Source organism: Eutrigla gurnardus (assembly GCF_963514095.1).
Source record: "Eutrigla gurnardus genome assembly, chromosome: 3".
Taxonomy (NCBI): Eukaryota; Metazoa; Chordata; class Actinopteri; order Perciformes; family Triglidae; genus Eutrigla; species Eutrigla gurnardus.
Genome location: NC_139917.1, coordinates 24,214,006 through 24,230,916, shown reverse-complemented (window position 1 = coordinate 24,230,916; position 16,911 = coordinate 24,214,006). Strand labels below are relative to the sequence as shown.

General features: G+C 43.0%; 1 protein-coding gene across 4 annotated transcripts in view; it reads right to left on the bottom strand.

The window, feature by feature from the left end:
- dlc1 (DLC1 Rho GTPase activating protein) overlaps positions 1-16,911 on the bottom strand; it is a 70,739-nt gene that overhangs the window by 38,632 nt on the left and 15,196 nt on the right. For 2 of the 4 annotated variants that reach the window (XM_084005911.1, XM_084005912.1), the window contains exon 5: positions 11,381-11,414. In XM_084005911.1, the coding sequence (XP_083862037.1) occupies positions 11,381-11,414 (34 nt within the window). Of the gene's footprint in view, positions 1-2,626; positions 2,772-11,380; positions 11,415-16,911 lie in introns of those variants that run through there. The other 2 variants (XM_084005913.1, XM_084005914.1) reach the window with 1 other exon arrangement.

Genomic DNA, 16,911 nt, shown 5'->3' with positions numbered 1-16,911 from the left:
ACAGGGGTGGAAACAGGGAGCAGAAATAACCTTCATCTTGATGCAATCCATGATTACATCACACTGAAATCCTACAGAAGTAGCTCTACATAATAGATGAGACTCTTGTGTAGAAAACATGACATTTAAAGAGATTGTGACACAATAACCGAGTCACGTAGAACCTTTTAGTGCAAAGGCAGGGTGGTGAGGACATACGTGTCAGCATAAGAAAAATTATTTATGTGCTGAGTGGTGTTGACATAATTCATTGATCAGTTACTGCCCATTGGTCCTTTCCCTACTGTTCATTATTGCTCATACCTCAGTAGACGAAGCTTTTCATCTTACATCAAGGAAATGAGTAAAAGCCTGAATATTTCGGGGTTTCAGCGCTTACAATTGAATCTTTGTACAATCTTTATATGGATAACATTGGAAAACCCTAATCTTCTGTACAACTTAAATCAATGGGGCAGCCCTAACGTCCTCAATCTATATGACAGTTAATTTATGGAAGTGATTTGAGTCTTAAATGAATGGACGAGGGGAAATATTTTGCAGGCAGGTATGATGACAGATTTGTTCGTTGCCCTCCTTCTGTCATGTTATCTTCCATGATTTCAGATGGCCTTTGACCTACCGGAATCCATTTAATACAGAGTCGAAGACATGCCACTCATTCCAGTCTTTCCTGGGTCAAAATGTCCATTTTACACCTACGTCCTACGAATCAATAGGCCACTACATTCATATTTTTCAAGGTTGCAAAGCATTGATTTAAGCAACCTTTTCTTTGGGAAACTGACATTCTCAGAGCTATTAATTATGACTTGATGAAAAGGCTGGAGGTCCATACTTGTGTGTCAATGGTGCAGTATCTGTTACTGTCTTCTTGGAATTTCATACCTTTGGCCTAAAGGAAGGGATCCGAAAAAAAGGTGTCTGTTCAAACCTTCGGCCCCTTAAAAGTTCTATTCATACACCTACACTGCCTCAAGAAGGTCGGCCTTGAAAAAGAGGATTGATTTAAGGGGGCTCCGGAGGACAATAGTCTGACAAAGCAGGGATCATTTGGATGACGTCTCTGATAGACAGCGTGCACAATGACCATGAGTGACAGCTGGGTTTTCTCAGTGGATAATCTCCATGTTTTCCCCTTCAGCTGTAAACATGCTTAAATATGTGATGTGATCATAGGGATGACAACGGTGGGAAATGTCAACAAGGCTATTGGGTTTCAGGATGCGTGATGCTGCACAGAGCTGACAAGCAGTCCTTTGCACGCCCTGAGTGTTATTGCCGAATGCACGTGCGTCCTCCAGGATCACGTACTGCCACGATGTCCATTTCATGTGTTGTGAAATAAACACATGAAATAAAATATCAAATCCACGTTGTCTTTTTTTCAAGGCAGCTATGGATCATTTCGCTTCAGAAGAGACAGTTCGATCTGGAATAGTTTCCAATGTTATTAAAACAAAGTTTGAAATGTCATGGTTTAAGGACATTTTTGTTCAGATTTACAATTTAAGGCGAATTCCACGACAGAAGCTTTTTATGATGAAGTGTCATTAACGGTTAATGGCGCGTGGGAACAAACGGGCTGACTAAGATCACCCATGCAGCTCTCTTGATACAGGACATGTTGTTCCTGCACTTTATGGCCAGGAACACACATGCATCAATTCACACACAGTCATAATGGCTTACACATGCATTTCCTGTAAAAGCCACAAGATTCTGCCTACATCACTTACAAGTGGAATTAGTGACAGGAGAGCTGTAATTAGATCCTGTCATTATTCTTTGACCCACTTTTCAACCCTTTGCCTCTTTCATGTTGGACAGTGCGTTATGTAGCAACAGCCTGAAACATCCTGGGGGATATTTATCACCTGGTGCTCTCTACTTCAATAAGGAGCTCAGGCCACAGGGCACTGACCTCTGGATTGAGAGGGAAAACTGCGTTACCTCTTTTGAAAAGTAGCACCGTGGCACCTGTACTGAAGATTTAAAACATGATGCGGCCCACCGCAATGTCACTCGTGACCTTTAAAGATGATCACGCCTCTCTTAAAACCCTTGAAGTGGCCTGAACCTGCAAAAGATATCGGTTACCTCAATAAAATTCATTTTCTTTGCTGCTGCTCTTATATATTGGAGGGCTATTTGTATTATTTAAAAGCAAGCTGGCCAGGGAGTTGGAAGTCTATTCTGATACGAGTGGCTCATCAGTTATACATGGGCAAAACCCACTTTTCAAGCAGTGTGGATCATACACAGAAATGTACATCCCCCAACACAAATGGACCTAAATATGACACAAACCTAACAATGATAATCTCCTTCAACGCCCCAACAAACATCTGAACTAAGCAGAGTCTACTTTGCTGCTCTGCACATCCAAGAAACGATTGATCTGTTTTATCAGAAACGCTGTTCACTTTGCAGAAGCCCTGCAGCTCATCCCGCCTTCTCTCTGAGACAATGACAATGCAGTTTGCCCATCCTGCTATGCATTCTGTTAAAGAAGCTGGGGCGACACATGCGTGGGAGTAAATTACAACAAAAGAAATCATATGCATATGCACACAATCACATAGAAAACAGCGACATACTGCTGTGTCAGTCGTTCGTCACTCACCTACTTGTCGACTCTCTCTAGCGGGCTTGCTGAGCCTATCTAGGGCTTTGGAGGTAGAAGACCTGATGTGGTCACTGAAGGACCTCCGCAGCAGCAGCAGCCTCATCGAGCGAGACATGTCGTTTAGTATCCACTGAAACGGACCTACGTACGTCAGACCTCGTCCCTACACCTGTTCCTGATCAGGATTTACTGAGCCTTCTCAATCCTCTTTCCCCTGCGCCTGTTATTTTTTTCACAGACAATTTCTGTGTTTAAGCATTCAATTACGATCTGACTAGTTTCTCATCTAACTGGCTCGGTTATATCCTCTCCTCCGTACTGATCTGGGTTCTGCCTCCTTCCCTTTCTCACTCTGTTCCGTTCTGGACGGTACACTCCCGTCTGCTGCAGTGAGCATCAGTGCAGTAACTGCTGGGACACATCCAGCCAGTGCTGCAATGCTCTCATATTCTATTCTGCCAGAGTGTGTGTGTGTGTGTATATATATTTATATGTGTGTGTGTGTAAGAGTGAGTAAGTGCTTTCTGACACAAGCTCCAGTGCTCTCTGCGAATATCTGAGTGCTTTAGAGTCACGACTACCATCTTCATCTCTCCCATCCTGTCGTTTTATTTGTCTTTGCCTCTCCTATGTCACCTTCATCCTATCATCCACTCTGTTTACTCCCTGCTCTACTCTGTCTAGACACGGAGAGCATCAATGCCAGTAATATAACCAGTCGGTTGCCCAGGCAGCCTGCTTGTTATGAATATCCACCTGTCCTCGTTTAAAAACACCTTAAGACATCACAGAACCGAAACCAAAAGACGGGAAGTGAGTTGATGAACGGGTCCAGGATAATGTTTGAGTCACTCGGACAAAGCTGCAGGACAATAGAATAGATCCCAGAAATGATTGATAATAAACACATTTGGGGGGGGGACACTGTGGTGCTGCGGGTTAAAACTGAGCTCTCGGTTTTTCCCCACAGTCAATAATCACTTTTCTCAGCCATGGGAAAAGAGTGAGCTACAAACACATGCTCACAAACACAAGTACATTCCATTCGTCATTTAGAAATAGATATGTACTGTAAACCTTATGTAACAGAACTTAAGCTACTGAGATGAACAAAAACAACACAATGGAATCCCCTACTTAGACTGCTGCTGAGTTGATCGGATAATGCCGATTTAGCATCTATTAAGCAAGTGCAGCTCTCGGGGGTCTGTGGAAAAGCTGAGTCATTGGCTACGTTCTGGGTGAAAAACAGCAACTTTGGTACATACTGTATCAGGGATTTTCCCACGGTGGTCTTTAGGAAGATATCATAGTAGCTCTTAATAACAGGAATACATCTAGCAATCAGGTATGAGATTATAATAATTAATACATTAAAAATATGTATAATAAAATATATGGAAGCTCTAATAAACCCCCTTAATGCTTCCCGCTCAGCACCAAACAGCAAATGGACAAAGCCAGTGACTAGCTGTGAACACAGTGAAGCAATTAGCAGCTAAAGAGCCAGATATTCTTCCCAGGAGTTAGTCAGAACTAAAAGCATTACAAATACTGGCGTTACATTCATTGGGTTGTCAGAAACATGACTCCGCATGCTAATGTGGCTCCGTGTCTGCCAGATGAGTGACTGAACAGCTGTTTGCCAACACGTCAACTTTACAACGTGATAATATGTCCGCTGCCCAAAGTAGCCGGAAAACTCAGTTAATGCTTTGTTAAGTTTATTCAACTTAAAAAATACCGTATGTGTGTGTGTCTTTTAGCCTGTGGGTCATACATGTGCATATATGGCAACTCATTACCTGCGTGTATGAGTTCATATTCACGTGTGGTTGTGACTACTATGAGCTGTTCAGATTACCCTCCATTACATTCCACACTAAGCTCACACTTGAGAAAGTCAGCCAATCGTGCTGATTGCTCCAGCAAGTGAAGGTAATGTACCAAGCATCGGCTTATAGCAGCCTGCTGATAGCATTGTGCTCATCACGGCCAATTGACTTTACGGTCTCCTGAGGTTTGCCCAGACTGATAAGGCTTGGATTCCCGCGTCTTTGCTTCTCCACGTCTGCAGTCGTGGAGTGACCTCTTTAACAGTGCTGCCGACAAGGATTAAGAGGCTACCCAGGAAAACAAACTGTCCTATAAAAGTATCGGTATCCTCTCTTGCACACCTGTTCGACTCACATGGCATCTGAATCACGTTATAGATTTCAATCACGCGTGTAAGTGTGTACGCCAAGACACGCAAATGCAAACCATCTGGGTCAGTACTCATATCACAACAACATATCAGTGTACTTTCCCTCTCTCTCTCTATCTGGGATACCTGTGATAAGGGGGCAATAAACAGACCGTAACCTGGATATGAGGGAAAATGTCCTGAAGGATGGAGGAGGGGGGGTTGGAGAGGGGAGAACAATGGAGTTCTTATACCTCAGGAAGGAACGTCTTGCCAAATGCCCCCTCTGTCAAACATGTGTGCGGCGTGCCAGGAGTGTGTACCTACATCTGACTCCACAGAGGAAGAGGTGGGCGAGGCATACCTGCCAACATACTGACCTAGAAACGAATACACAGGAGGTCAAAAATGAGGGCGGTGGGGTTTCTGGGAGGACTTCAAACGGTGTATATAAACAGCATCCATTATCAAAATGTCTGTGAAAACAATGCACTGCGTTCTATTCTTTACAGCGCGGCCAAAAATGTGTCGGTGTGCTGAAGCATGTATGTGTGGGCGTGTCCGAGTGTGGCTGTAATTGTGTGCGAGACCCTTTGATGTGGCCATCTGCTGGAGGTCTTACTCCGCTATCAACCATCTACTCCCTCACCCTGACTGTCTGCCCTACTTTCAGAAAACTCCACTCAGATACCGTGGCGCCTCGTGTTTGTGCGAGTAAATGCAAAAACTAAAAATAATGCTAACAGTATGATATAAAAACACAAAACCTCCCACCTCCTTTATGTCTCTAGACTCTCACCGACACCCAGACGAGGGGAATAAACCAGCCGGGGAGCGACGGAGCCTGCTGAGCCAGGACTGATTCATTAGCCTCGGGACAGTGTGGGCATCTTACACTGGGAGATTTACAACCTCCTGGTTATGGATGAAAGTAGTTTCTGTGTCATTTCATTTGAAGCATGGGTTCAGGTCAATAATAGACCCCAGTTAAAAAGATAATCACAAGAGTAAGGAGGTACCTGTGGAGTTAAAGCTCCTGATGCTCTCTTTCCTCATTTTTGGAGAAGGTGATACTCATGGAAAAGCTTTTTGTGGCAAAATAATACTGATCACTTAGAAGATTACCTCCATGTCTTTTTAAATGTACAGGCCACATAAGTATTTTTTTACGATTTACATCCTGTGCCAACAGTCAGGCAGGAAATAGCGTGTCCTTTACAAGGCATGCGGTACATAAAGGTAATGGTATGGGCATTGGCTCGGCATGTAGCCCGTAACAGACATGCATGTTAAGTTTGCCATACTGTAGTTGAATTGAATGAAATTCAAGGTTTCCTATGACGACTTTAAAAGCTTCTTTATTTGGAATAGGCGCGACTTTTGTTGCTGTAACTGGGAGTTCAGCAAGTTGACTTCCTGTTGTAAATTCCCCTTCATGCAGTGGTTTCCTGTTCAGAGCACCATAGCTAGGGAGATGGATTGAAAGAAAGTCTCAAGACTCACAAAGGAGAAAAGAGCTTTCTGAGGTCCAATCTATGATACGATGGAGATGAGAAAGAAGTTTCCTTTTTTTTTAAACTGCAATTTAGTCTCAGGAAATATATTTCCAGAATGAGAGGGACACTTATTGTGTGATGTCAACATGAAGTTTGAACGGAAAATTACATGTAAAACTAAAATATCAAGGATATCCATGCATGACATAACGCATAATAAAGTAGAATTATTTGCCTCCGAGGGGATCAGTTCAAATTGCACCTTTAAATGTACAGCTGAGTTGGAAATGTGAAATATAAATGGGAGCGTACTCGAACATACAGTACAGTATCAGTCTCCACAGAGGAAGTGTGTCAAATGGGAGGGTGGGGGAGGGGCTGTTTGGGGGTGGGGGGAGATGTTGAGGCTGGGGTAGACTGACGGGGTAGGCCAGGAATGTGACCTTGCACAAGTACAGCAACTCCTGTACTAGAGGGGTGGCAAAAGAAGTGGGATAAGACAATCAAAAAAAAAAAAAAAAAAAAAAAAAGCTTGACATTATTACAACATTTACATTACATTTTTACATTTGTCAGGGAACCTTCTCAGATGAAAGCAATGTCCTCCAAAGGACGTTGCTTCAGGGTGTAAACAAGGAGAAACTGATTTCACTGTGACGTTCAATGAATTAAGTGGGAATTGGTGTGGAAATTTGCCCAATTTAAGGAACGTTGGAGCCAAAAAGACCAATCTCAAGATCTTCGATTTGGACAGGGAATTTGGACATGTTTACCCTGGTAATCAAGTCTGCTGGATATAGCAGATGTTCCTTACAACCACATCTCTGTTGCAGTTTATATTAAATCAGCGATTTGACATTTTGGAAAATACTCTTGTTGCCGATGATTATCTTAGCTTCGCAAAAAGACTAGAAGTAAGGAGAAACAGCTAGCCGGGCTCTCAACGAATACGAGTGTTTCCCAAAATCAAAAGCATTTCCATTGAGCACACAGATCGGTGTCGTTGAGAGGTGAGCAGTGGTAAAGCTGAGACACTAACACAGGGGAAATTTCAAAGTGTGTAATAATATGATGATGAATACTGGGCTCCCCAGAGGTCAAGACTCGGGCCAGGCGTCATTTTGTTAGTTGGAACAATAACAACACAGCTGCATTTAGAATCTGTTTAAATGCCAGTAACATGGATTTATCACTGGACTTCCAAGAAGGGAAGGATGGTGACGAGAAGGGAAATGAAGGATAAAAGGAGAGCCAGACAGACAGAAATGATGAGACAAGTTATTCACAGGAACCACTAACTCCCTCATGCCAGAGTGCTCCTCCCCAACGGGAGTCCGCTGAGGGTGCTAAACCACTTCCTCTTTCCTCAGTCTCCCTCTCCTCCACCTACGGCCGAGGCGAGCGCTGTAGACTATGAGGCCATGAGTCCAGGTAAAAGGTCAGGCTTCAACCCCGCTACTGGTTGGAAGCCCATCATTGTGTTCTGTTTATATATTCCCACTGGTTTATATATAGATCGGGAAGCCGAGGCATGGTGCCTCTAACCTCTGCAGCTACAATCAAGTGGAAAAGAAATAGACCATTCTTAGAACCAGGTGTTAGAGAGAGAACTAGATAGACCCCGTACACGCTCAATTCTTCACATTCTTCTGTTGCATACACAAGTTTCTTGATGCTTCCTGTGGCTTGTGCGATGAATCATGTGAGGTCAAGATCAGCTGGAGAATAGGCATTTTCAAACCAGAAAGAAGAAGATTTCTGTGGACTCGCTGACAGGAAGTGGCACTCCCCAGAACAACACATCTGAAGGGCTAGGAAAGCCAGATCTCCAGATGGGAGATTGGCTAGTTTGATACAAGCTTTATCAGCTTTAAAAAAACAAAAATAAAACTTTAATATAAGAATAATGAAGCAACTCTGTTCAATAGCACAATCATATAAGCACAAGCGAAGTAGCTGTTGCAATTTCAGTACTTATCGGCTTCTTCAGCTCAGGGGATGTGTTTCATGCTACTTCTTGGACTTCACTGTCCATTTGTGGACATGTGCTGTCTTCCATTTATTGCGTTTTGTTGTGTTGTTAACACAACTAATGGGTTTTATGATAGGAGCAACGAAAGGAGCAAAAAGTGTCCCTCAACACAACGTTCCAAGTTCTACAATCCTTGCTTGTTCTTGCGGTGCCGACACAATCAAAAGAGGATGTTCTTAAAACTGTCTTCTTAGAACTCCAGTCCAAAAACAGCTAATCTGTAATCAATAAGGTCCCTGAGTTGATACCTACGTTCAGACAACAAAACAAAGTTAGTTCTGCTCAACCAGAAGAGTAGAAGTTAACCAGGACAATTAATCAGCATGAGGCTGCAGAGTGAAAACACAGAAAACACTGTCAAATGAACTCAACCAATACTAAATAGATGTTAAATGCCTTAATACCATATGTAAAGTCATGCCTGTACTTCATCCCCCCACAGAGTATTTTGATCCCTCTCCTCTCTTGCCTCTTCATGCGTCCTTCTCTGTCTTTCACTCACACATGGTAGACCTGTCAACTTCCTGGATCAGAGGATGTGAGGTCACAGAGCTAAACAAGCTGCCTCCAAAGATAAGCACTGAATGATTTGGAGTCTTGTCTTATTTGTAAAACACACATTACCTCCATATGAAGCCGACACACTACAGCACACGTGTAAAGGGACAATAAACTGAATGAGTAATCTAGCATGTTGAAAAGACAGTAAAAACACGACAAACAACAGCAAAAAAACATTCAAATTGTGTTGTAAATGTCTTTCTCAAACCTTCCTTTTTGTGTGAAACAAAGGGGACTGTTAAGTTTCCCCTTTTGCCTAATGGATTCTCTATTGTCCATCTGTTTCCTCGGATCGAGGAGGGGGATATTGAGACGCCTTATTCGGAAAGAAATCAATTATATCAACAATCATGTTCACATCATATGAACTCCCAATATCATAAATCCTTTAAAAGATGTTTTCTGAGTCTGCCAAAACAACCACATGACAAAACCCAGCAAGTCATTTGATGAACGTTCACTGAGGAAGCGTATAAAAAGCTTCTTTGTGATGCCTAGTGCTTGAAAATTGCAGCCTGCAGTAGCGTTCCTTTGGGCTTTCTTTACATCCCATTGTAAAGTGCTTCTTGAATATGATTTCAATACTTTCATCACATCACATGCATCATCTCCATCTCGTGCTCAAGCGATGATGAGGGCCGTCATGCATCGACTTTGCATGCTGGTCCTAATTATCTCCAGATGGCAGGTAGTATAAGTTATGTCATTGCCATTCCAGTGCGTGGGCGCTCTACAGGCCCGTGGAGCTGGGGGCTCAGACTGCCCAGTGTCACAGGAGCCCCATAAAGAACATTTCGAAACAACAGGTTGTCAGTTGTAACCGCATGACACATCCTCTTTGTGCGCAGGAGAGCCGTGACGCTGACCGCTCGCCAAAGGTGCACCCAGCGCCGCAGGCAGGTCATCAACCGAGCCGCTACAGAGCGTGGGCTGTGGAGGCTTCTTGTTGATCACTGTTGTGCATCTGTTGTCACAGAGATAGTAAAATTAAGCATGAATGAACCGCCTTTCATGGCTGTGCGGTAGGGGAGCCTTAAGGGCATGGTGTGTGATGTAACACTGTCACAAATGTGTCATTCCCGGGGGCTTAAATTGTGGAGATACAGAGGGGGCTTTGAACTGTCACAATGAACACTGGGCTTTGTGCTTCATCAAGTCCCCCAAAAAACTCCCAGTCGCACCCCCCTCCCCTCCAAAGTCCTGGGTTCCATCACACAGACCCAGACTTGGATGTTACGCAATTTGCTTACAGGAAGTCAGACTGATTTAAACTAAGAAAAATGACCAAGAACTTTTGGCCCCTTTGAAGTTGGCACCGTGCATTTGCCTTGTAAAAAAAAAAAAAAGTTTAGAGTGGGCTTTTCGCCAAAAGGTAGTGCTCTCACAAATGCACACACACACACACACACACACACACACACACACACACACACACACACACACACATGAACAAACATACCGACAGCTTCTGCACATTTCCCATGAAAGGTTTTCAGCAAGGGGCGGTAATTAGAGTGAGAGACAGAGCGAGAGTGAGTGAGTACTCCCAGCAGGCTCTGAGACAGAGGGGGGGAATATGAAAGCCTCGTCCCCGACGTCGCACCACGTCTCTGGTATTGTTTACCAGCGGACTCACGACACGGGGGGGTGTTTAATGAACAGTGTTCCCCCGCCGGCTGTCTGAAAAGTAGGTCTGTCCATCCATAGTTCCCGATGACCCTGTGCGTTACCGGCAGACTGCTGACAGAGAGGTCGGAGCCAGGATGGAGGGGCCAGTCACTACACATTGAGTTCGTTCTTGAGATCGATTCATAATAGAGTGGGGGGGGGGGGGGGGGGGCAATGTAATGTAATGACAAAGCGTGTCAAAACTTTGAAAGCTATTCATCTGGGTGGAATCAGAAGAATAACGAATACTGCACAAGTCCAGTCACAACTCAAAAGCGTGTATTTGGATAGATAGATATGTATATTGGGTATTAAACTGCCTTTTCATAGTTGTTGTTGTACTTGGATATCTTTTTTGAATACTGACACATCTTGTAAAGTAAGTATGAAATGAGGGCAAAAGGTAAATATATTATACAAGTCAAACGTTTTTGGCATCAGACGGGACATCCAGTCTGGCTCTTATCTGGGTAAGGCGACGGTCTCGATGGTTTTGTAGACGAGTCTACGATCTTATCTGCTCTCGCATCCAGTGTCTCATAGAAACAGATCGTGTCCTCCTACACTCAACCCCTCCCTCGCTCCCTCCTTCCTCTCTTGCCTCATGTTATGACCACCGGACAGGGTTATCAATCAAAGATAATATCACACAATCTCTTCATGTGACACCGAACCAGACCAACCAATTGCAGACAAATGCTTTTTTCAAGCCCGTGGACAAAAATAGTGAAAAAGAAATCTAACAAAAATGACTGTCACGATCTGTCAGTTTAATAAACACATGAGAATGAAAGAAAGAAAGGACTCACCAGCTTTTTCTGTCTCAGGAATGGTGGAGGTGCTCTGGGAAAGAGAATAGAAAAATAAAGATTATAGTTGAATAAAAGATGCATCACCATTCAAGCTCATACAGTAAAATCCCTTCATCTCCCGCCATTTATACATTCTCACACGAAGAAGCTTTCGACGGAAAATATCAAATAATAGCATGACTTGTTTCTGTTTGCATAGTTTCCTAATGTGCAAACGCCGTAATAAATAGTCCCAGCAGAAAACCAACCCACCAGAGACTTCTGAACAAATACAACATCATTAAAGTCAGAGCACACAGTGAACTTCCCTCCTACGTGATCCAACCCTCACGTAGGTAGTCTAGAGAGACATTGCTGATAAAATCACAACATGTTTTGTAGCCATCGTAGATTCTCACCACTCTGCACATGTAATATTCCCTTCTTTGGCTTTGTTTGGGTTCTAAGAAATACCTCTGATTTGAAACAGGTTTCTGGTAAAAAATAAATAAATAAATAAAGCATTTCATTGAGCAGTCATTTCATTGGTGTGTTGTGTGCCTGTGTGTGTTTGGAGGGCAGCAGTCAGTTGGAATGCAGAGGTCTTTCTTGCCTCTGACCTTTGACCACAGGTTCCTTGGCTGACCTCCACACCCTGACCTGTTTTAATCCACACCCTGGAACAGTTCAGACAGGACAAGGTACGTTCTCAATACGATTCATCCACGTTGTCCACATTGCTTTGGCGTGCAAAATGTGTAAATATCTACTTTTCCTCCTGATATTTCACCTCAGACAAATGCCCCCTCCTCTGTGTTTATTTCCCCCCCTGAGGCCTAATTAAAGTGATTTAGCTGCGTCCTGCTGTGACTACTTTAAAGGCCTTTGACACCTACTCATACAAGAGATTCTGGACAGCCAAAGCTGCACTGATTATCATCTTAAAGGAATAGTTTGACATTTTGGAAAATATGCCAAAGGTAACCTCTGTCCAAATGTGACCAGATATACCTACCAGCACCTCTAAAGCTCACAAATTAAGAGGCTATATCTTGTTTCTTTAAGTCTCCTCTGGTTGCCTGGCAACAATAAGACGACAATAAGACTCCGGGATGTTACTGTTAGCAACCAAGAAATAGTGCAGCGCTGTGACCACACACTTAACTTTATAAATCTGATTAGGGTGGAGTTCTGTAGCTCCTGGGATTTTCTTCTTTGATTAACTTTCTGTGGGTGACAAACAGGTCCAACTTTAGGAGCATTCGCTTCATTATTGTTAATTCTGACTAGTACATAGTCAGAGTAAAAGCATGTTCGAATAAGAGAAAGAAGCACAATCTCTAAAGCTCTTATATTCTATGATGAACTACACAGGCGTGACAGTCTGGTGAGAGTGAATACAATGCCCGCTCTCATACATGAGTTTGTTTTTGCTAACGTGTTTGCTGATTAACAGTGGATAAAGTGTTGTCTGGGTCCCAATCTGTCTCACTTTTTTTTAAAGAAGCCAGTGGTTTTGGAGGTGTGTCTGCATGCGTGTGTCTGCGTATACAAGTGTGTGAACATGAACGTGTGGGCTGAAACAGCATTTAATTATGTCAAGGGTCAGGGTTTCAGACACAAAGTGGGTGAAATTTCCCCCCGTGGACCAATACCGTTACGATTTATTGCAGATTAATGACCCTAAAAAAAGACTCCTACAACCTCTAATGTCTCCCCACACTTTCATGAAATCTCCAGCACACACAGAGCAACAACAGGGAGGTGAAATCAGAGATGGATTTATGTTCAGTGCTGTTTCAGCTGTTGGACTCAAGTAAAGTAAGCTCTGCCTTTTCAGCCACAACAGTGTCCTCGCTGCATTCTCTGCATGTGAGATTCAGTCAAGATGACACTTAAACCTGTCTTGTTTCCATCTATTCATCAATTGCAAATAATAATTCCCCACTGGTTAAAAGGCTAAATATAGTGTATTTTCTCCACTGTCTTTTCTCACTATTTTCTATTTTTCTTATTGTCAACAAATCATATTGAGCCAATCTCACATGCACCGTCCTGCTGCTGAGATTAACTCACCAAATGTGTATTAATCTGTTGCTGAAAATAGTCCCCCAAAATGCAAATTTAGTTTCATTTGAGTAACATTTGCTAAAAGCTACAGTGACCAGCTGTTTAAGGAAAACGTTTAGACTTTTCTAAAAGCGACACTGAATATTTTTGACCCGATTTTGAAGGTTAATATTTTAAGTAGGAATGAATGGAGTTGGGAAGTCGGAAAATATCAAGACAGATGGACTGACATCATCAGACTTTTTTTGGAGGATTTGTTAGCAATTAGAATAAGAATATCACCAACCCCATCCTTCAATTCTGCTGTGTTTTACACAATTAGACAGCGCTGCATCAACCATGCGTTAATTTGTTAAAGGTTTATCACTTTAAATTGTGCCACAGTGGTGTTAAAAAAAAGATTCTTTGTAATAAAGCTACAACAAGAAAGAATGGCCTTGAATAAAGTAATCAATATGGGAGGTCTGCATGGCTTTCCTGCTTAGCACTAACAAGACATTTCAGTTCACCAGCGTGCACCCTTTCTATTGTGTAAACACCACACCACGGGTTCCTGTCAATGACCCATGAAGTCACTTACACACAGTGTAAATCTCACCTTCACACAATGCGGTGTTTTCCCTCATAATAGCAATTACAGTTGAAGAAATGTGAGTGAGGGACCACAGAGCCTAACAAGAATGTGAATAAATGGGTACCAGCAAGTACCAGTGTTTTCACAGCACCGCGTCACTTTTTTTCCCCCCGATGTTTGCCTGCATTCCCCCTGGCGTGCCACAGGGCAGGTTGTCCGGGTCGTGTCAGGTGTCCACTGGGGAGCTGTAGGCTGCAGAGCACACCAGCGTCAGCTGCCTCATTTACTGCCACTAATTTACTGGAAGTGGGTTGTGTGGGCGGCACAGGGGGTATGGTATGTGTTTGCTTTACACATGTGTGTGTGTGTGTGTCTGTGTCGTGGGCCAAGCATGTGTGCCTGCATGATTAACCACAGTAGGGTCATAACTGTCATTACTTTAGCAGAGAGTTTAGTAACGTGGGGTTTTTACAAGGAATCATTTCAGTTTTAGTAATGATTTTACAATTACCAAGAAAAGGTGTGGTTTTTAGGGGTTAAAGGTTGACTGGTTGAAAAAACAATGTTTGATGGTCTGTCTAGTGTTAGTAGGGCTGTGTATTGTTTATATATATATACTTGTCACATAATAACACAATGACTTTGCCTAAAAACAAGTTCCATAGGGTCAACATTTTGATTTAAACCCCATAAAATTCAGTTTTTCCATTTTTTTTCATGTAAGGTTGTTAAACTGTTAAGTTTATACTGACTGTATTATTCTATTCAAACCCTAGACTCCATGGATCCTACAGCTTCACCTCCTCACCAAACAGAGTCCAACATATTCTGTATGTTTGCATGCGCTATGTTTGGCCTCATATTTTGGTGGAAGTAAATCAGGACATATCTGATCAAAGAACAAACAAAGGCAAGTATAAAACAGACCAAATATCATTGCCAGCCTTTAGACATTGATACTCACAGGTACTTATGCTACAGACGCATTTCCATTAGTACCAAATAAAGAGCATCGCGGTTCATTACACAGTTCCAAAGAATAATTTGATTTTCTCAGTAATGGACCCTGCATTGTGTACAGCTGTGTTCACATGCTTTGTGTGACTGAGTTCGTCAGAGATGTTAAGCAAACCATTGGCATGTGGGACTTGCACAACAAATCCGAGCAGTCCACCATACCTCTCTCAACCCCAACGTCACCCTCTCATCCCCAGCCCCCCCTCCTACACTGCAGCTGCAGTATGTGTGTGTGTGAGTGTGTGTGCGTATGTTTGTGTGTGTGAGAGAGTGTATGTGACCACCCATGGTCTGTACTGACCAAGGATTAGGGGGCTCAGGCTAACCCAAACCTTTTTCTCAACCACTTAACGCAAATGGCTAAATTGGTGCGGATGGCTTATGATCAGGTAAGCTAGCGGCTCCGGCTCTGAGCGTATAAGGTAACTGTGTGCGAGAGAGGGAACACATTGTGTGTGTGTGTGCGTGTGTGCATGCGCACGCCTGTCCAAGGCCTTTGGAGATGTTATCTGGAGCTCATTTCTGTTGTTTGACTGGCATGAATGTGCTCTTTCTGCCCTGCACTTATAAAAGAATTTATTCTCCATGCTCCGTCGACCCCTGAGCGCACGTGTGCAGGGAAACGTGGGAAACAATTTCATTTTAGCCTTCTCCTCAAGGAAAAAGACCAATCCCCCCTACTCCTCATACTTTCTCCCCCACATCCCCTTTCCACATTTTAATAGTTTCCATATGACACACTTGAAGTGTGTCAACAGGAAGTGATGCCAAGACTTAGTGTAATGATGCGTTGGAACATTTCCTGCTAAGCGTCTAGGGGTTGGATTTAACAGCTATTTCAAAAGAAAACAAATCCCGATCAAATTTGGTGACATTTGAAAACGTCTCGGCAACGTACTAACATTTCAGGTGCAACGAGTTGTTTGGAGGTTAATGGTTTTACCATACACACATGTTCTCGTTCACACAGACCGCCAGCTGGGGCCTCATTCTCCCACTCAACCCTTAAGTTGTGAGATATGTTCTGTGCGGGGCGATGTTGGCTGAGAAAGGACACAGACACACACACACACACACACACACACACACACACACACACACACACACACACAGGCAGACTCATGCACACATTTGCCGTTGTTTACAAAGAGTAAGCCAAAGCAACAGGCTTCTGGTTTCAGGCAGTGTCTGGTGGGATTTAGTGCTGGGCCCCTGGAGCATAAACTGTGAACTGTTGACTGGCCCTTGGAATCCATCACCAGAAGAGAGAATAACACTTAACTTGTCTGACCATAAGTCTCTTCCTCTCAAAAGGCAAACTAAATGATTATTGACAAACTTCACTTCTTAGGTCGTTCTTACAGGTGGACCACCCTGCTACATTGTGCATGAATGGAAAATGTTCATCCTTATAGCATACAACTTGAGGCGTAACTTCACTAAACTGTAAGCTGTATCTGCAAGATCTTTTCCCCAAAGACCTGAGACATTCAATTAAAATGTATGGATTGTTTTATTTTTTATTGATGAATTATGCATCCAAATTCGTCACCTGTATACTTTTACCATTGACATTGTAATTAGGGCTGCACCGATGGCAGTGTCTACTGAAAAAAAGTCTTACGTAAAGCCGGCCTTGGCCATTTTCAGCCTCGCTATACTGGAAGGGGGTGTAAAGGGGGGTGGGGGGGCAAATGAGACTAAATGCCCTTGCCACAACATATTTGTGTCATACTTTCTATGGTACGTTTCATGTTTGTTATAAAAGTCTCACATCATTTCTGACTCAAATAATTTCCTTGTTATATCACATGTGGTTTGTATAATAACATTTCCACATCTGGGATTGTTTGTTTTTAGATACATTTTCAACATAAATGAATAAAAC